The sequence below is a fragment of the Salarias fasciatus genome, chromosome 3 (genome assembly GCF_902148845.1).
Source record: "Salarias fasciatus chromosome 3, fSalaFa1.1, whole genome shotgun sequence".
Taxonomy (NCBI): domain Eukaryota; kingdom Metazoa; phylum Chordata; class Actinopteri; order Blenniiformes; family Blenniidae; genus Salarias; species Salarias fasciatus.
In genome coordinates this window covers 26,613,057-26,633,754 of record NC_043747.1, presented here as the reverse complement: position 1 = coordinate 26,633,754, position 20,698 = coordinate 26,613,057, and the positions used below count along the sequence as shown (strand labels likewise).

General features: G+C 44.6%; 3 protein-coding genes across 4 annotated transcripts in view; 1 reads left to right on the top strand and 2 right to left on the bottom strand.

Annotated features, from left to right (window-relative positions):
- The window catches only part of LOC115380944 (NACHT, LRR and PYD domains-containing protein 14-like), a 148,769-nt gene that overhangs the window by 97,375 nt on the left and 30,696 nt on the right, over positions 1–20,698 (bottom strand). The window contains exon 3 of the mRNA XM_030082261.1: positions 11,229–11,242. Within this exon, the coding sequence (XP_029938121.1) occupies positions 11,229–11,242 (14 nt within the window). The remainder of the gene's footprint in view (positions 1–11,228; positions 11,243–20,698) is intronic.
- LOC115381683 (uncharacterized) lies at positions 1,119–8,612 on the bottom strand. 2 transcript variants are annotated; one of them, XM_030083239.1, is made up of 9 exons: positions 8,253–8,612; positions 8,038–8,175; positions 7,403–7,461; positions 7,123–7,204; positions 6,767–6,952; positions 6,482–6,588; positions 5,593–5,661; positions 1,354–1,433; positions 1,119–1,277 (listed from the first exon to the last, which is right to left on the bottom strand). In XM_030083239.1, the coding sequence occupies exons 2-9, from the start codon at positions 8,144–8,146 to the stop codon at positions 1,223–1,225; spliced, it is 747 nt and encodes a 248-aa protein (XP_029939099.1). In that variant the 5' UTR covers positions 8,147–8,175; positions 8,253–8,612; the 3' UTR covers positions 1,119–1,222. The 2 variants fall into 2 exon arrangements, with proteins under 2 accessions (XP_029939099.1, XP_029939107.1); XM_030083247.1 differs by lacking the exon at positions 5,593–5,661.
- LOC115381532 (arfaptin-1-like) lies at positions 9,232–20,113 on the top strand. The gene is made up of 8 exons (XM_030082997.1): positions 9,232–9,350; positions 9,726–9,793; positions 10,127–10,223; positions 10,462–10,568; positions 10,645–10,866; positions 11,951–12,108; positions 13,906–14,080; positions 16,041–20,113. The coding sequence occupies exons 2-8, from the start codon at positions 9,761–9,763 to the stop codon at positions 16,194–16,196; spliced, it is 948 nt and encodes a 315-aa protein (XP_029938857.1). The 5' UTR covers positions 9,232–9,350; positions 9,726–9,760; the 3' UTR covers positions 16,197–20,113.

Genomic DNA, 20,698 nt, shown 5'->3' with positions numbered 1-20,698 from the left:
CAGTCAGAAGTCCCACAAATGGAAACCAATATTGAGTCCACTGCTCACTTCACACTGTGATCAGGTTAAACCAGACCCACTGTCAGGATTTGAACACTGTGATCAAAAACTCATACATTTTTTAATTTATTTATAATGATCTTAGATCGTTTGTAATCATTAGATACAATAGAATAGCGGTTGGTGGGGGGGGGGGGGGGGGGGGGGGGGGGGGGGGGGCGGGGAGCGATGGGGTGGGTGGAGGCTTCATCAGAGGAGACTGGAGCTCCGGGTTCCTCATCTGCCTCCAGGAGAATCCTGTCCCACTTCCTGTTCAGGTTTACAGAAGGACTCCACTCTGGTTGTCAGGGTGAATCTGTGACTCTGTGATCGATCGCAGGGGTCTGTTTAAGGAATCGCACTGATCCTGGATCAGTTTCAACCTGCTGGATGAAATCCATGCGTTCTCATCCTGAATCGGTCTTGTTGTGCTTTTGTGCAACCAAGTACTCCTGCACGCTCTGGTTCTGGATTGGATGAGCCTGGATCAGCCATTGATCCTCCCATCAATCCTAATTTTGTGCAACAGACACCTGATGCCCATGTTGGCAAAAACACACCTGAACGCACCGTGTCACACAGACACCTGAACGCACCATGTCAGCACAGACACCTGAACGCACCATGTTGGCAAAAACACACCTGAACGCACCGTGTCAACACAGACACCTGAACGCACCATGTCAGCACAGACACCTGAACGCACCATGTTGGCAAAAACACACCTGAACGCACCATGTGAGCACAGACACCTGAACGCACCATGTCAGCACAGACACCTGAACGTACCGTGTCAACACAGACACCTGAAACGCAACGTGTCAGCAAAGACACCTGAACGCACCATGTGAGCACAGACACCTGAACGCACCAGGTCAGTCAGCAAAAACACACCTGAACGCACCGTGTCAACACAGACACACCTGCTGCTGGACACCTCCTCCTCCTCCTCCTCCTCCTCCTCCTCCTCCTAGGTTTCGTGAATCCTCTCCCTCCTCATGCTGTGTTCTGTCGCTCACGGTAAAACAGGAAGAACCTTGTCTTTTCCTGTCCTGTGCAGAGGGGGTGAGCGGCGCGACAAGCTAACCTCTCACTTCCTCCTGTGGTTACGGATATCCTAGCAACAGCCAATCAGAGCTAGACCCTGCATTGTTTAGAAATTGTTGACAGTCCAATGGCAACCTCAAGCAGTCTTCAGGAGCTGGTTGTTACAGACGAATGCGAGTGTGATGATGACACTGATGAGGAGGAAAGACAAGCTGTGAGGAGGGACGGAGTGTGGTGATGAAGAGGAGGGTGATGGTGCGAGTTTACCTCAGGCTGACGGGGTTGTGAGGCTCCTTCGACTTGAGCAGATCTCGGATGGAGAAAGACGGGAAACTCAGAAAGTTCCTCTAAGAAACAGAGAGAGAGAACACTGTTCAAATTGTGTGTGTGTGTGTGTGGTCCTGAAATTACGGAAGTAACAACAAGCTCATGACAAAATAGTGTTGGGTTTTTCTGTGTAACAGTCTCTGGAAAGTACTGCTGTATTTGGCACTTTATAAATTGAACTGAAGTTCAACTGAAAGCAACAGAGTATACACACACACACACAAACACACACATGTTTGTACTTATATCGGTGTGAGGACACTCATTGACATAATGCATTTCCTACCCCTTACCCTAACCCTAACCATCAAAAATAAATGCTAACCCTAACCTATGCCCTAAACCTAACCTAAACCCAAGTGTAACCCTAAATCAAAACCAAGTCTGAACCCTCAAAGAGGCCAAAAAAAGGCCTTTTGAAAAGTGAGGACCGGCAAAAATGTCCTCACTTTGCAAAAATGTCGTCACTCTGTTGGTGAAATACGAATTTTGGTCCTTACTTTTGGGTAGGTACAAGAACACACACACGCACGCACACGCGCATGCACGCACGCACACACACCACACACACACACCCACACACGCTCAGTCCTTGTATTTCTATCCTTGTGGGGACCGTCCATTGACTCCCATTCATGTCTAGCCCCTAACCCTAACCCACACCACAACAAAGCCTAACCCTAAAGAAATGTTTTTGCACTTTTACTTTTTTCAGTAACAACACATGGTCAAGAAAACACTGTTTTCTCCTACTAGGACCGGAAAAAGGTCCCCACAAGGCACGTCGTTCCACGTTTTGCTATCCTTGTGGGGACATTTGGCCCCAACAAGGAGAGAAATACAAGAACGCACGCACGCACGCACGCACGCACAGAAAAAGCTCCCCCAGGACACAGCAGTGTCCCAAAAATCTCCACATCAATGACATTCACATCTCTCTGTTGCCATGATGATAATCGGAAGCTCAGCGGATTACTTTGACAAATCAAGAGCACTCAATCATGACACGCAAACACACACACACACACACACACACACACACACACACACACACACACACCGAGAGACTCTCTCTCACAGAATATTTCAATTGCTTTCTCTTCAAAAACCGATGACAGTCTGTGATCAGAAGCTTATTGTTTTCTCACTTCGTCAGCAGTAACCTTCACGTTTGGTCTCGGGTTAGGCTCCATGACGCTTTCACAACATGAAATGTGAATAAATATTTAACTTATTTTATTATAGTGACACGCCACAGTACTTTCCGAAATGATTCATCACTCTTGGTTCGAAGGGGATTCAAAAAAAGTCACAAGTAAAATTGAGAAAATTGCTCAAACCACAAGAAATGGAGGGAAAAAGTAATAGAATGACATAAAAAACCTGAAACTTGTAAAATTTCAGAAAAAAATAAAAATTAATATGGTTGGAAAAAGCATGGCAAACTGCTTACAGAGAGGTAAAATGGTTAAACTGCTAAAATTTCAAATAAACACCAAAAAAAACCTTGAAAAAAAGGAGCAAAAGTTGTTAAAATCAGGTACAAAAATAAGTTAAAACTATGAAATGTTCATTATTCAGACCGTAGTTAAAGGTGCTGTAGGCAGGATTTTCTAGTCAGTGCTAATTTTCTGTTTTCTTTGGATTAAATGTTAGAGTACCCATTGATATCCTTTAGGAGTGTAGCATAATTGCACTACCGCGAGGGCGCAGCGTTTCCATCTGTCTCTGTTCTGAGCTGAAAAGGAATCTCGACCGCTCCCGGTATCTTTGACCAATCAGAAGAGCCCATGAGGCTCTAAACCGTGATTGGTCGAGGGGCGTTTGTCGCACGTTCTTGTGGGAGGGGCTTAACTTGCATAAGGGCGTAATGTCAGAGAAAACAGGACAGGATTGGCTGTGCTGGGTTTCAAATCGCCATCGTAGATGGGTCAAATCGCCATCTTGCTTAGGTAACCCTAAGCAAGATGGCGGAGATGCCGACTCTTGCCTACAGCACCTTTAAAACTTCATTAAATCATCAAAACAAGATACAGTTTTTGTTTGTGCATCAAAATTACATATGAAACTTCGTGAGCTACGTTTGCCTCATTTAAAGGTTAAATGTGTTTTGCCGCTCCAGACCAGCTTGACCTGGTGGAAAGTCAAAAAATAGCTCTTTTGGTTACGAAGGTTGTAGACCTTTGGTCTAGAATGTTAGAAAGTTGCAGAAAGTTTGAGAAAGTTTCAAGAGCTATGTGACCTTTAGAGTCATACAATGTTTCAGAGATGTAGAATCTGTCAGAGTTTCAGAGTGTTCTGGATTGTGTTGCAATTCCGGAATGTATCAGGGTTCTAGAACATGTGAGTGTTCTAGAACGTGCCAGATTATGTTCCAAAATAATTGAGTGTTCCAGAATATATTAGAGTAGCAGAACATTTCCGAGTTTGAGAGTGTGAGTGTTCTAGAATGCTGTAGAGTTCTAGAGTATGTCTGTGTTCCTGAATGTGTAAGTGTCCCATCGTGACCTACATCCTCCAACAACACCCCAGAACGCTGCAGTTCCCTTCAAAGCCTCGTGAAGAGCAAAGTCCGTCTGGAATTTTGACACTAGAACATCAGAAGAACACTTCTCACTTCACGAGCCAAAAACAAGACACAACAGAGAGAAAATACTGATCTATGTCGTTTGGCCCTTAATGCCGAGGCTCGACTGCTGATAATGAGGACTGAGATCTGGAGGTGTGTGACCCAGAACCAGAAAACAGGACATGGAGGCGCTGGACGCCGGTTGCCACATTTCCTCGCTTGCGGCCGAGTGTTTAGTAACAACTGGCGCACGTGCGCAGCGCCGCGCAGCTAATCGGCCTCGTTGAGTTCTTGGATTAAACAGGAAGCTTTTCAGATTACGCGCTAATCCCCATCAAACTGAGACACATGTAACGATCACCACGGTTTTCCTCTCAAAGGTACCTGAACGCATCAGGCCCGGTCTGCAAACCATCCATCAAACTGAGACGAACGGCTGAAATGAGGAAACCTGATCAACGATCATCAGACTTTTTGAAATGGCTCCCAAGGTGGAACCTCTACTGTAATCTGATGTGTTTCTTCGTCTTAGTGAAGCTGCACGGATGGTGCTACATCAGTAACTTGCGTTGCCCAGTTTAAGAGCTGACGCCATCAGCACGATGTGAGCCACGCCAACATGGATGAGTGGCTCAAGACCTCGGCGTTTCCCAGAGTTCAGAGTGTTTCCAGTGAAGAGAGGTCCTCATCGGAGAAACGAGTGTTCAGAACTGCTCACTCTCCAAACACCAAACGATGCTCGTGGATCGTTTGATGATGTCTGAGCTGACGAACAAGTCCAGGCTGCCCAAACCACATGATGGAAGTTTCATTGTTTGCAGCTTCCTTCTGTAAAATTACTTTTATCTGATGTTAAAAAAATAATAATTAAAAAAAAGTTCTCAAAAGGTAAAATAGGTGGAAAGGACTAAAACAGCTGGAAGCGTTGATGTGGCATAAATGAAAAGTAAACCTCAAAAGAAAAATTACCCAAAAGGATTCAACAAACAAACCAGTAAAATATGAAGATGGTGAAATCTGTGAAAACAGCAACAGTAACGTAACAGCTCGCATTGAGGAAACAGGTACAGGAGGGCTGGGTTTAAAAAGTATCTGGTTGAATGGATTTCCTTTGAATGTCTCAATACTGATTCATAAAATCCTGGAACTGATCTTTTAATGTGCCTCTTCTACCATTCTAGAATGTGTCAGAGAATGTTTCAGTTTCATTGTTAGGGCTCAGTTCTTGACGTAAACGTTTCTATTTTTATGTCCATATTCAAGTAAAACTGGAACTGTGACTGAAAAAATCGTGAACTGAACTGAAAATCAAGTCAAATCGATTTGGGGAAACTGAATCCATGCCCAGCTCCAGCTGCAGCCAGCCGCGTGGAATGAAACAGCCAAAACACTGAAATGGATAAAAACAAAATACTACGAGGAAAGATGGAGCGAAGAGACAAGAGATGCTAAAAACAGCTGCAAATGGGAAAAAATATGAGTTGAAATGGACGAAGAAAGCGCTGTACAAACACAGAGAAAACAAGGTTGAGGAGAGTTATCAGGAATCCATGCACACACACACGCACACACACACACACACAGTGAACGGTAAACGCGCAGTGCCCTACCTGTCCAGCAGAGGTGCTGCTGCCGTCTCCAGGTGGACGGAGACAGTCGCTGCAGGCTGTCATCGCTCTCTGCATCGCCCGTGATTAAAAATGAAATAAAACTCAACTTTGTCTCCTCAATTTAACTGAGTTTTTGCTGAGTGGTTTCCCAACCATTCATTTTTCATTTTTGTTCTATTACATAATAATAAAAAAGAAGAGATATTACCCTCAAAGCTGAAAATGTTTCATTTTTTTCTTCTATTATTATTTGAATTTTCCAAAAAGAAAAAGCAAAACTACTTTTCAAAATGCATGAATTCAAGCATTTAAAAAAATCCTTTTCTGATATAAAATAAAATAACTTTACAGTAAATAAAAGTCCAGAAAAAAAGGAAGTGGTTAAAAGAAGAAGAGAGTTGCGTCCTGTCCGGCATTCCCCGGTTAAAAACACCAACACACTCCGCGAGAGCTCGGATTAAAAACATGCCCACGTGCATCATGGGAAATATGGAGATTAGAGAAACGCTCAGCCGGCCGAAAGACGGGAATATTTAACTTCTGTGTGTGTGTGTGTGTGTGTGTGTGTGTGTGTGTGTGTGTGTGAGAGAGAGAGAGAGAGCGTGAGAGAGATTAACAAAACTGAGAGTGAAAGCAAGTGTGTGTGTGTGTGTGTGTGTGTGTGTGTGTGTGTGTTTTCAAAAGCTACAATAATCCTCTTATATATACTTTTTCACAAACTGACACACACACACTCACACACACACACACACACTTTCACATAAACAAACACATGCGGCACATACACACAGATTGAGGTAATATGTTTGAATTTTCTGTCTTTGTGTGTGTGTGTGTGTGTGTGTGTGTGTGTGTGTGTGTGTGTGTGCGCGTGCGCGTGTGTGTGTACCTCTGCACTGTCATTGCTGCATGGGTGAGTCCTGACCTGTCTGTCAGTGTGATCCACAGACACTTGGACTTTGACTCCGGTTTCTATGGCGACCGGACCTGTAAACTCTGGCGGAATTCACAGCATTACTCAATAGCATCACAGTGTGTGTGTGTGTGTGTGTGTGTGTGTGTGTGTGTGTGTGTGTGTGTGTGTGTGTGTGTGTGTGTGTGTGAGAGAGTACAGTATCTCTGCCTCCCCCTTGTGGCCACAGAGCAGAGTTACACCCCCCGGTGTGTGACTGACCTCCCCCACGCTGCCGCTCCTCCTCAAGCCCCTCCCCTGCGCCGTGCACGTGGATGAGCGTGCGCAGGCGTGCGATCCGCCCCCTCAGCGTCTCCACGTTGGCGTCGGTCAGTGCTCGGAGCCACGCCGTGCACTCGGCCGAGCTGCCGCACTGCAGGACCAGCGGGGGGTCGCCGCCCTCGAAGCCTCGGGACACACATCACAACCGGCCTCAGCTACAGCGTTACCATGGCAACGGAAACACACGCCCTCGCATCACGATGTCTGTTTCTTATTCAAAGATGATGCGAAACATTCGCCCAATAACGTGACGATTGTTGAACATCAGGACTGATACGTTACAATAAGTTACGTACTGACAGTCAGCCGTCTGCTGCTGTGTGGAACCTTCACGACGTTACATCTCTCCAGCAGCAGAACCTCCTTCGTCTCGCCGCTCTGCGAGAACACACACATGTACACACACACACACACACACACCAGCCAGAGAATGCTACGAGTTACTTTGTAAGTACTCGTTAGTAGCTTGAGAATGCCAGTCGTCTCCAGCTGCAGAACACCAGTGGCAGCCACTAGCGGTAGAGTTAGCAGTAGAGTTACAGTTTGCCGAGTTGTGGTGAGTTGATGCTCGCTCACCTGCGACTTCAGGATGAACAGCAGGTTTCCTCGCAGACGACAGAACCTCGGAGCCAGTCCTGAGACACAGGCAGTCAGTGAGGCCCCGTTTCCACGACAACGGTGTGAAAACGCAATGATGTCCGTTTCCACGGTAACGGCAGAAACACTTAAGACGATACTCTAGATGGTTGTTTATGTCATGCAGTCATGACACTGAGGCAAACGTTCTTATTGTCTGTCTACTGAGCATGTGCAGAACCAGGACCTGAACCAGAACCAGGACCAGAATCACATTTCCACTGTCTACAGGGAGATGGAGTCAGACGTGTTTTCAAAAAGTCTCATTTTCCCCCCGTTTCCACGGAGACGGAATGGTTTCAGGAAGTCTCTTTTTCCTCCGTTACCATGGAGACAGAATGTTTCCAGAAAGTCTACTTTTCCTCTGTTTCCATGGAGATGGAGTCTGAATGTTTTCAGAAGAAGTTGTGCTTTCAGTGGCTCTGAGCAACGTTGTCATGTAAACCGGGCCTCAGCTGGCGAGTCAGTGAGTTCGAGAGAAGAAGCCCAAATAGAACAGAACAGAACAGAATAGAATAGAATAGAATAGAATAGAATAGAATAGAATAGAATAGAATAGAAGGGTTGTCTCGGACCTGTCCCCTCACGGCCGACCTGCAGCATTCCCTCTTTCTGGAACTTTCCACAGGTTCCTTCTCTGGACAGACTCAGCAGGTGGCTCCTATCCACCTTCATCCTCCTCATCCTCGTCCTCCTCTCACAGCATCAGCCGTCTGGTGACCACGCCATCAAAATCATCACCACCACCAGCATGTTCAATCACCATCACCTTCATCATCATCATCCTCACCTGGACGCAGACGCGTGACGTCATCAGAGGTCAGGTGCGCCGTCCGTTTTTTTTCCTTTTTAATAAAACTCAACTGATTGAAATTTGGCGTCACGTGATTAAAAAATAAACAAAAATAATTATGAAGCTAAATTGGAGCATAAATGATTTTTTTTTTCTTATTTCACGTGACTTCCTGCCAGCTCCAAAGTCATGAGTTACTACAGTAGTTTGGTAGCAAAATAAAAAAAAAGACTTGAAACCGGATAGAAACGTCCAGATAGAAACGTCTAGCGTGCCGTGAGGTGAACGCACTGAAGAGCGGAGCAGGTGAGCGGGATCTTCCGCCTCTCGGAGCCGTGCACGGGTCGCCTGTCCCGGATCGAGCCGCTGCGCCGCTCCGCTGCTCAAGTCTCGCGAGAACTACACTTTTCCTTCCATACAACCAACAGCAGATGTGGCGAGACCTTGGTGTGGCGATGAACGTCAGGTATACTGACCTTTGTGCGTTATTTGTACACAAACACCGCGGTCACGCTTGATAAAAGTCTCTCTCACTCTCTCTCTCTCTCTCTCTCTCTCTCTCACTCTCTCTCTCTCTCTCTCTCTCTCTCTCTCTCTCTCTCTCTCTCTCTCTCTGTGTGTATGTATGAGAGAGGAGTCCCACATAATAGTAAAAGAGAAACATTTGAATAATAATAATAGCAATTTTAAATATAACAATAATGCATTATAAATAAATGAACATAAATGGTGTCCAAATTCCACGTGCACGTTAAAGATTTATTCACTTACATTTTGTTAAAAAGTTCAAACTCGATATTTTTTACTAGAATACGACTTTGTATTTTGTATTTTACATTCTGACTAGTTTCTGTGTCGAGAGAAGAAAGTTGTCAGAGTTATTTGTAAAACGCTCGTTTGTCCCCGCCCGCCCGGTGAGCGCTAGAGAACAAACCGAGCGCCCCCGTCAAGGAACCACCCGTCCAGAGTTCACTTCCGGGTGTGTTTGACTTGTTTTCCTGAAACTCCAAAACTTCAAGATCGTAGAAAGTTTGTGCCTGCTCGTGAAGAGGAAGAGGAGGAAGAGGAGGGACAGGAGGATTTCAGAGTTTTCAGGTAAAAACCGAGTAAACTTTGCTCCGTTCTCGACTTTTTGTGGCAGTAAATCGTCCATAAAACTCCCGAAGAATCTGTGTTTTGTTTGAGTGTTTTGTGTTTATGCTTGTGTGTGTGTCTTAACTTCTCCTCCTAACTTTTTTGCCCTTGAAATTGTGATATTTTATTTTAAAACTGCGACAAAACTGAAACTTTTCTGCAAAAGTATTGATTTTTATTGTCTGTCATAAATCTTTATGATGAGATTTAATCAAAGATGTGGCTGTTTTCCAAATGAATTAAAAGTTACTTTGTTTTAGTTGTATTATTGTATTATTAAACTTGATCTGTAGTAACACACTTGTTAACTGTAACTCTTTCCGTATAACCTTCCAGTGTTGGGAGCTGTGTGAATCAAGAAGAAGGCGAGGATGATGACAGAGGAGGAAGAGGCGCCTCAGATGGTGAGACTGCTTCATTCCTGACATTCATCTGAGAACAACTGCTCCATCAGCCAATCACCAGCTGACTGGCGTGTTGCTATGGTGATCTAAGATGGATGAAAATCTCAAAGTTGCTCTCAGGATTACAAAAAAAAAAAAAAAAAAAACTTGTTTAATCTATGAAGCGACATCTTGGGCGTTTCTGAGGGAAAACAATTGAAAAATACCAAAGCTGTCCAAAAAATCCAAACTGGCTAAAGTAGTTTAAACCTGTAGAAAAAGTAAAAAAAAAAAAAGCAAAAGGCTAAAGCATGAAACTGAATGACTGACAGTCTGCCACATCTTCATCCACAGGAACCGGACGGCAGCTGTTACCATGCCGACGGTGGAGTGACCGCCCCTCCGGCTACCCCTGCTCCCACTGTAACCATGGAAACGACACAAAGTGAAGGTAAGGGATCTGAACGTGGCGAGGCAATCGGATCAGGGATCGGTGATGCATTCGAACGTGTCTCGGTTGATCCGGGAACACGTGCCGAGCGCTAAAGCCAAGTGTGAACAGGCACCAGTGCGTTTTCAATTCGCTGCTGGAGGCGGCCATGTTGTTGGTGTGTTATTTTCATGAGAACTCTGGGAAACTGGGGAAACGGAACCTTGTGAAAATGATCGTTCCACCTTTTAACTTCCAGTCACGCCACATAAACCAGGAAGTCGCTCGGTGGTCATTCAGAGCAACAGGAGCCCGGCCAGCGAGAAGCTGGAGAAAGTCCGCAAGTGGAGCATCACGACGTACAAGGTGGGCGGAGTCACGGCGGACTTCCCAATGCTGGGTAGCTGCTGATGCTGGCGCTAAATTCCATCCTGTGCGGCAGTGCACCAGGCAGTCGCTGTCGGAGAAGCTGGGCCGCGGGTCTCGGACGGTGGATCTGGAACTGGAGCCTCGCCTGGAGCTGCTCAAAGACGACCGGCTGCGCTACAATCACATGACCAAGCTGGCTCAGACTCTGGCCAATCAGCTGGCTCAGTTCGCGGTGACCCAGAAGTCCCTGGGAGACGCCCTCGCCGACCTCAGCGTCAAGACGCCGGCGCTGCACGTGAGTCCCGAACCCTGAAAAATAATGAAAACGACTCTACTAGTGGCCGCTGGTCACCAGTGAGACCTACTCCATTCTGCTAATGCTAAAGCTAACAGTGTGCCAGGCAGGGCATGGAGACATAGCAACTTCTGCTAATGTTACAACTAATAAGGCCTGCAGTGGGTAGGATGGAGAAGGATAAAAGCTTATTTAGTTGAGAGATGGAGATGTTATGATAGAACCAGTCAAGTCCTGAACCAGTAACATCTTTTTGTCTGGAAGAAATGTTTATGCCTCGTTTGTGCAAAATCATTTTCCAGTGTAAACATAAGACCTGTGCTACATTCTTGGGATCCGTTTACACGACAAAAGTGGTGTACCTCTACTGCTACTTCTACCACTGCTGCTCCTGCACATGCGCCTTAGTTTGACAATAACAGTGTGAGTGAAACCAAATTCTGTCTGTATGAAGATAGACAGTTTAAAGGCGCTTCATGCTGATCTCTGCGTGTAAACATTGGTGGTTTTATTACATTAAAGGTGCTGTAGGCAGGATTCCGCATCTCCGCCATCTTGCTTAGGGTTACCTAAGCAAGATGGCGATTTGACCCATCTAAGATGGTGATTTGAAACCCAGCACAGCCAATCCTGTCCTGTTTTCTCTGACATCACGCCCTTATGCAAGTTAAGCCCCTCTCACAAGAACGTGCGATGAACGACCCTCGACCAATCAGGATAGAGCCTCAGGGGCTCTTCTGATTGGTCAAAGATACCTGGAGCGGTCGAGATTCGTTTTCAGCTCAGAACAGAGACAGATGGAAACGCTGCGCCCTCGCAGTAGTGCAATTATGCTCCACTCCTAAAGGATTATCAATGGATACTCTAACATTTAATCCAAAGAAAACACAGAAAAATTAGCATTGACTAGCAAAATCCTTCCTACAGCACCTTTAAACAGCACCAAACTAGCAGTTTAACAGGCGAGCTACATCGTTTTCAGCATTTCTGCCTTTTCTGAGTAAACGGACGTCTCAACGCAAAACATTTCTGAAACGAGGCGCCTTGACTGGAAACGTCGCTAAAATGGCGCCTTGAACGGCAGGTGGAGTTCGGCATGAACGCGGAGGCTCAGAAGTTTCTGTCCAAGAGCGGCGAGACCTTGACGACGGCCATCAACGCCTTCACCTCTGACATGAACACCCTGGTCAACAAGACCATCGAGGACACCATGATCAACGTCCGGCTGTACGAGTCCGCCAGGTAGGAAACCAACCAAAACAGCCTCCACTCATGATGAAGTCTCCACTTTTGACTCCTTACTCTCTCGCAGCAGATGGTTTCTGTTTCAACATTACTGGACTAATATGCTAAACATGTTAACATAGGATACCAAATATTTTCCTTTTATTTAGAGTGAAGTTAGTATGAAAATGGCAACAACAAAAAAAAAACCTCCAGTAAAATCAGTTAATAACTAGCCTGAAACTGGATAAAATTAACTGTAATTAAAATCACTCTGATCACTCTGGATGTACTGATACCGCTTTTTTAATGGATGAAGATTTAGCTTGGGTTTGTCTGTCTGTTTTTTACTTTTTAAACAAAAAGAAATTGTTATTGGAAAAACTCTGGCAATCTTTTTTTTTCTTTTTGCCAAAATCGTGCAGCCCTGGTCGCAACCCTAAAGTTGGACACAGACCTGTTTTCAGTGGGTGAAGTGCCTTTGCCAGGGGAAAAAATATGTTCAGAAATAAAAATCCTGCATTGCCAGTGTCACCTGTTCACACTCCTGAACAGTAGATGGCGATAATTCCCTGTAATGCAGGTTGACACCCAGGTTGAGGTTGATATGCAAAGTGAGCATGGAGAAAAGCAGCTACAGCACAGACTTTATGAGTTATGAATCTTGAGAAACCTTTGGCTGGATCTTGGGAGTGAGCATGTACAGAGGGTGTACCACGCACACAGGACATTGAGCTTTGTTTACTGAAACTTTAGGCTTTGACACTCTTGTCAAGAAAAATGAAAACTAATGTAAAGTTAACAGAGCTGCTTCATTTATCTACTGAAAAGATAATCAAAAGAAAAGTTCATTTTGGGGTCTTGAATCCTTTTAAGTTGCACATTTTGTTTAAGTTATTTGGAGTTTGTAGATAAATTCTGCTGCTGAAGATTTTCTCTTCTTCTCCATCGTACATGTGGAGTTTATTGTGATAGATTCAGCGAGGATTCTCAGCTAAATCCACATCATTTGAGCTTTTTTGAAAATAGTAGTTTGACTTTTTTATTTCATATTTGTGCATCAAAAGCACTGTTGATTGTGTTAAAAAATAAAAGTGATGAGTTGCTACTTGTTAAGTCAGATACATACTGCAGGACAGTCAGGCCGGATTTTGTTACAATCAACACCAGAAAAGGCCAGAATGTTGGATGGGATCGTGTCCGATGTTCCTGTGGTCTGGGGTGTGTTAAGAGTGACTTTTTTTTTCCCTGGTTGGATCTGCTCAGGGGTTTTTGGAAGGGAGTAATGAACCTGTTCAATTTTTGCGATTAGAAATCCTGTTTTGTGCAGTGTGCTCCGAAAGGAGCCGATCGCGCTCACCTGAAGGACAGATGTGGATTTGAATGAATGGATGAACTGAGGACATGAGCGTTGTCACTCATTATTGATAGTGGAGATGAACGTCAGTGTAGGGAAACCTGACAGTTGATTTACGCTTGACTACTTGTGATGTGGAAGAACCACTGCTGTAGACTGAGGGGCCGAGCTCGCTGTTAATGAGTGTATCAGTTCGACTTTAATCATGCTTAGCAAGTAGCATCACTCCTATGTGAGCTCTGAAACTCTTTAGCATGTAGCATGTAGCACAGCTTAGAGTTACATGCTGAGCAGTTCAACTAATAAGGGACATCGGGCTAATTCTGCTGCTGATTAAGTTCTTCAAAGTTCATATTCAAGGCACTTCAGGACCATCAGGGGTTTTAAAACCCCACCAGAGGTTTGATTTCAGCCACGATTCTTCTCCTACTAAAGCAGCGCCTGTGTCCGTTCCCCAGGATCGAGTACGACGCGTACCGAGTTGACCTGGAGGAGCTGAACCTGGGTCCCCGGGACGCCGTCACCCTGCCCAAACTGGAGCAGGCCCAGAAAAGCTTCCAGAGCCAGAGGGAGCGCTACCAGAAGATCCGAGATGACCTGTCCGTAAAGGTCAAGCTCCTGGAGGAAAACAAGGCGAGTAGAGTCCAACGGAGAAATCTTCAGCACAACGGGAACATCTCGTCTGAAACCATTCCTGGGTGTACTCATAAAGCTACATTCACACCGAACGCGATTTTGCGTCAAAACGCGCGTCAACGCGAGAAGCTGAACGCGTGTCAATTCTGAGGTCCGACGCTGAACAACGCGGGGCCAAAAGCCGCCTCCCCACCAGACGCGACGCGTCGTGTCTGGTGGGGAGGCGGGGCTCCCTGTAAAATGAAGAAGTTTTGTCCCAGAGCTCTGGGCGAGCGTAAACGGCCATTATAAAGGCCCGTCCATGCTTCACATGTCCGCATGGGTGCGCGTTGGTCTGCGTGATGTAAAAATCGTCATGAATTCCTGTCTGTTAGGGTCCGCGCGGACCGATCCGCGGACGTCCGCGCAGCAGCCAGAAATTGAGACCGTGTTGCGCATTGCGCGCAGGTCGCGGCAGTGTGCGCCTGCGCCAGAGCGCCATAGCAAACAAAACATGACGGTAAAAGTGAAAGTAGACGGAGCTCCAGCCTGATGGCTCCACTTAAAGACACCGAAAGAGTGAAAAACTCGTGGAAAGAGAGAGAGACTGTCTGGAGGGAGGAGAAGGTCTGCAGACAGAAGTGAAAAAGTAACTAATCGCTCCGGCGCCGCCCCCGCGATTCAGAAACAGAAAAAAAAGGCTAAATAAACTTTAATACTTAAAGATAATGGACTGACAATGTATGTGCTTAATTTTCTCTAAATAAACCGTAATAAAGTAGCAGATAAACAGTCTGTAGAGCCGGAAAAGCTTGTCGAGGCTGCGTGGATCACCGCGCCTGCATGAGACGCGCACAGCTGAGCTCAAAATGTAGCATGAGAGAAAGCGTGTCCGCATCGGTGGTGCGCGGACCTTCCAAAGCGGACGCGGAAACGCGTACATGTGAAGCATGGACGAGCCTTAACACGCTCCTCCATGGTCGTAGTGCTTCTCTTCGGACCGGTTCCCGCTCCCTGGCCGACGTCACCATGGACACGCTCTATGATTGGTTTGCCGCAAAATCGCGACGCGCCAGAGTTCAGATTTCCCAACTTCAGCGTCGGACGCAAAATCGCGACGCATAGCGCCAACGCCCTGACGCGCCGCACGACGCGTCGTGATGACGCGCCGCGTCCGACGCGTTGCGTCTCATCGTAGCTGGAACGCGCGTTCCCATTTGTTTTCACTTGTCTTTGACGCAAAATCGCAGACAGCACTTGGCGGTGTGAACGTAGCTTAACTAAGCACAAGTTGTTAAAAACACACCAACACTCAAACCAGTCTGCAGTTTCACTTGAAACGTTGTCGTGTAAACAGGTCCTGAAACTAGTACAGGGTGATGGTTGCCTTCACTTGAAATAAAGTTTAAAATTATTAAAAAAGAAAAAACATTCAAATGAACTCCACACATGGTTTGAAACTATAGAATATTGTAGTTGTATCTATAAAATAAACTCAAACTAACACAAACCCAATTCAGCACGGTCTCAAATTGATCCAAGTCAGGATAAAATAAATGTAAAAACTAACGTTTTTCCAACACTGACTAAAACCAGTTAAAAGAGACCCTGGAACTGTTTTCAAATTAGTTTAAAACATGTTTGAATTTCATCTGAAATCAGTGTAAAACTCTGTCTCATGTGCAAAATATTTTATCAGCACGGAGATATTTGAGAAATAGTTTTTAAATATTAGCAAAAATCTCTTGTTCTGTTTTTCTCCATTAAAAAAAAAAATGCAGATTTTTACTACTTTAATTTAAATCTGATCAAGTGTGAAAAAAAAAAATCTGAGTGTGAATTTGTTCTTGCCACATGGTTGTCATCACCTTCTAGAAATTTATCTAACAAACAGCCTGCCTGAGATGTGGTTCAAAAGCATGTAGAATAAGACTGAACTTTGTCAAGTCTCAAGTATGTGTCCTCCGGCTTCCTGCAGGTCAAAGTCCTCCACAACCACTTGTGGCTGCTCCACAGCGCCGTCGCCGCCGAGGCCATCCAGTGCCACCGTTTCCTCGAGCAAAACATCCGACAGGCCAGTGAACAGCTCGGCAACCCCGGCATGGAGACCCCCTCCTTTCTGGAGGAAAGCTGACGCAACAAAGCCACGAAGAAGAAGAACTCGCCACAGGACAGGTGGACTGATGAGGATTTGTGACGGTTTCTGAGTGTCCTGAAGAAACCAACCAGAGATGTCTGGACGAATGCGGAAATTCTGGGTACTTGAATCGGCCAGTGGCCACTGTCTTCATACTGAAGTGGAATTTGGTCACGTGGGTTTTCAAGGGGCGACTGGTTCTTGAAAATGGGAGGGAGCTTGTTCTAAATAATGGGTGCTCGCTGAAAAGTGAATATTTTGGATGCTGAATGCATTCAACAGGACCAAATTCGAGATAACTGTGGCTTTATGTATCTAACGGTCGGCATTGGCTTGAAGTGAACATCCCTGCTGTGAACGACCAAATGTGAACATTTTGATATGTAACGAAATATTTAATACCATGCTTGGCTATTTTCATTTTAAAACATTTTTAATTGTCAGGCAAGGCATCACATTTTGTCAATACATGAGCATATCTAACATTGTTGATGACCTGAAATGTTTGGAGAAAATTAGCAAATAATGGGATAAAGCCAGTTGGACATAAAAAAAAAATCACTACAGGTGATTCCTGAACAGCTTCTGGAAGTTCTGGGGTAGAAGTTGAAATTCGTCCTCCCCGTGTATAATTTGAAGTCTTCTACTTTTAATGGGCATCCAGCAGTGACTGAACGGGAGTTCCAGTAGCTGGAACCTTGTGGCAAAATCAGAATTTAAAATGACCGTATATTTTGGGACCATATAGTCGTACCATTTTAAACTGAAATGTCACCGTCATCTTTGTACAAAGATGTGCAAAATGCAACATGAGCTTGTTGCCATCATCAGCCAAGAAAGTGAAATTGCTTGAAAATGTCCAAAGAAAGTATTACTATGCCTTTATTGTGAAAAACAAAACAAAGACCCAATTCCTTTCTAATCAGTACATATCTTGACAGTACCAGACTGTAACAGTTTAAAGATGCCAGATATGTGAAAGTTATCCAGAACGTGCTCGAGTTCTGTGTTCTGGGGCAAAAATGTAGCAACCTGTGAACTTTGAAGAGACAAAACTCACCACTGAGATGTGAGTTCGGAAGTTTCTCAGGTTGTTTTTGCAAACATCCTGAGAGAATATGAGAGTTTGGAAAGTTCACTAGACCAATGATCAGTTCCACTGTGCTCCAGTGGAACTTGGTTGTGTAGGAATTTTGATGAGCATCTTGTTCTTAAAAATTGTTGAGTAATAGAAAAAATGGGTATAATGAAAAGAATGGATGGACAGAGACCTAAAAATGTAGCACTTTTTTAAAGCTGTAGCATCAAAGTTAATTGAGAAAGAAAGAAAAGAGGCAGGAAGTGGAGTTTGTTTACTTCCGTAAGTACGTCCAATCAGAACCCTTCACAACCCCCGTATCTGAAGCGGAATTAAACAAAGGCGATTTAACATGTTTTCCATGTAATCCTTAATTCAGAATTAATATTCCCATGTAAACATGAAGGAGAATAATTTAATTAGGAATTATTTAATTTAGTATAATTAGTTCAGAATTTATGAAAAAAAACATAATTAACCATGGCCACTGTCTTGCTTGCTTGCTTGTCTTTATGTAAATGATATTGGGGTATTGGATTGACAAACAATGACAAGATCCGTAGAATTTCTTCCAAACATGGCAAATGCATCAACACCAGGGGTGCAAAAAAAAAAAAGAAAATCACCCAGTGGCACATCTGTGGTGCACATTAAACCACGAATGTCTGGAAGAACGTGAACTTTTACCTACCTGAATATTCCAGTGGTCTTCTTCTGACTCTTGAGCGTGATTGGGAAGTTGTGAGTCCATGGCGGAGTCAGAATTTGGAATGTTAGAATTCCAGATGACGTTCTCGTGCTGCTGGCTGTCGCTGATAAAAGCTTCGAAGCTTAAGTTTTGATTGAGAAATCAAAACTCCCAGATTGAGGAAGCCAGACGTTTCCACGGCAGTGTTTTAGGTGAAAACGCGTCTGAAAGGTTTCCAGAAAGTTCTAGCTTTAAAGCCTTTTCCAAAAAGTTTTCATTGTCTCCGAGCTCCGTCGTCGTGTAAACGCACACCCAAAACCCAATGAAAGTTTCGCGTTTGCACTTGAAACCGTTGCCATGGTAACCGGCCTGATACGCTTCACATCATGTCTCTTCGCATGAGCATTATCTTGTTTATTCCATTTCCTCAGCTCAGGAAATCCCTCCAAATATTGCTCCCACTGCTTAGAAGCTCTTGGAAATGGTTTGTTCGGTATCAGGAATCTGTGCCTCACGTGTTTTCACAGAACTGTTGGAACAGAGAGAAAAGGCAGCGACGTTCCCTCCCCTCCTCGTCTCCTTGCCTCAGTGTGTCGGGGAGTAAATCCATTTAATCCTCCGTGAGGCGCTAAGCCTTTCTTTGAACTTAAAAAAAAAAAATCCCAAGACTGTCGTCAGAGAGTCGCAGTGACCAAAAGTGCCTCGAAACCACTTCTGGAAAAACAGCTTTTTTTTCAGTCTGAGCTTCCAATGATGGGAAGAAAACAGACTGAGAGGTTTTTACAGCTCGGTTAAAGATGGCGTGTAGACACTTTTCATTTTGTTTGTTTGTTGTTTCTTTGTAACAAGGACCAAAAATTGTGTTTGGTGGACCAAACAAATTAAAATTCTGATAGTTTTCAAAAAGAACTACTCAAAGCCTGGATGGATGACTGAACGACACAGATGAATCACTGATTTAGGTAAATTTACCACAATGAGGTGCAAAACTGCCTCAAAATATGAAATTAAAGGACAAAGGGAAATAAAGTTGTTGTTAATAAACAATGACTATGAAGAGACAAAAAGTACCACAGAAACAAAACTACCATGGGAGACAAACACCGAGTACAGAGAAACAAAATAACAAGCTTACTATGAAAACAAAACTACACACGACCAGAGTCACAGGTTCATCTCAATCCTCAGGAGCTCAGAAACACGATCTACCAGTGAAAGAAGGCGACCACAAAGAGACAACATAACAACTAAAGACAGCAAAATCAATGTCAAATACTGAAAACAACCATAAAGATCATATCTATACGGAGAGACACAAAAACCACTGGATCGCATGACCTCAGTGATCCAACATGAGGAAATGTCCCCAGAGCAACACGATATGACCGAAAATGACGGGATGGCACCATAAAATGAACAACTGATGGCACGAGATGACCAGACACTGACACAACGACCACAGGGCGCCACACAACGACAAGCAGGAAACGAAGCGAGCAGAGCCAGCTGGAGACGAGTCGGTCCCTGACTGTGTCCATCATGTCCTCTCAGTCCGTCCACGGGTCAGAGTTTTCACCCCCACGCCGCTCTTTTCTCCGCACCGCGTTGCACTTTTTGCACTCTGATCCAAAGCACGGCCTGACTTTTTGACCTTCTTCCTGATGTTTATGAACACAAAGTCATTTCCAAAGAGTTTTGTTTCAGCGTCCGGTCTTGTCCGTATACCTCAGTGATGATGCAATGACCGGAAGCTTCTGTGCAATAACGTTCCACGGTTCTTGTTTTGTCCTTCGCTCTGTTGATAATTGCTTCGCAGGTGCTGTTTTTGTAGCGTCTGAAGTGAAAACGCTGTAACGGTTTTCCTCTAATGTTTGAGCCTTAGGTCCTGTTCACACGGCAGCATTTCATTTTCATTTTGTTTCCAGAAAGGTTTTGCATTTACACAGCAACGTTTTGAAAATGCCGTCTGTTTCCACGAGGACGGCGGAAACGCTGAAAACGACGTGCTTAGCATGTTGGTGCAGTAGCAGCATTTCTGCTTGTCCACAAGGAAACAACCCCGAGAATTTCCAGGCAGTTGTGTTTCCCCGTTTCCAAGGAGACAGAGTTTTCAAAAAGTTCCACCTTGGGAGACGTTTTTCCCAAAACGCGACCTAAGGTTTGTGTTTTCACTTGAAATGGTTGCCGTGGAAACGGGTCCTGAGCGACGCTCCTGAAACAGAAGACAAGCGAGAAGCGAAAGAACGTCGGGCGAACTTCTCTCCGCGTTCTCCGGATCGCTGCTTGAAAATCTGTAAACTGAAGATGTTCCCGCTGTAAAGATGCCAAAATAAACGGAGTGTGTGAAAACAAGTCTGTTGCTCAGTGAAAGTTCAGCCACGTTACCCGATCACACTTCACTTTCCTTCTCTGAGGAGTAATTAGTTACATTTTCTTTTATCATAACTACTTTAGAAAGTGATTTGCTTTTTAAGCAGAAACTTCATCAAGTTTTATATATGACAAATGAAGCCTCATGCAGCAGTGACTATTTATTTACAGTACGAAGTAACGAAATGAAGGAGAGCATTAAACGGATCTTTACTAAGAAACCAGTAACTTTAGTTACAGGTAACAGTGAAGTAAATACTGTTTAAAGAAGTAACTTGATGACAGTGGAACAGAGGAGGGACGAATCAAGTGTGATGACATGAGAAACGATGAAATAATGTGATTTAACATAACTAAAGACCG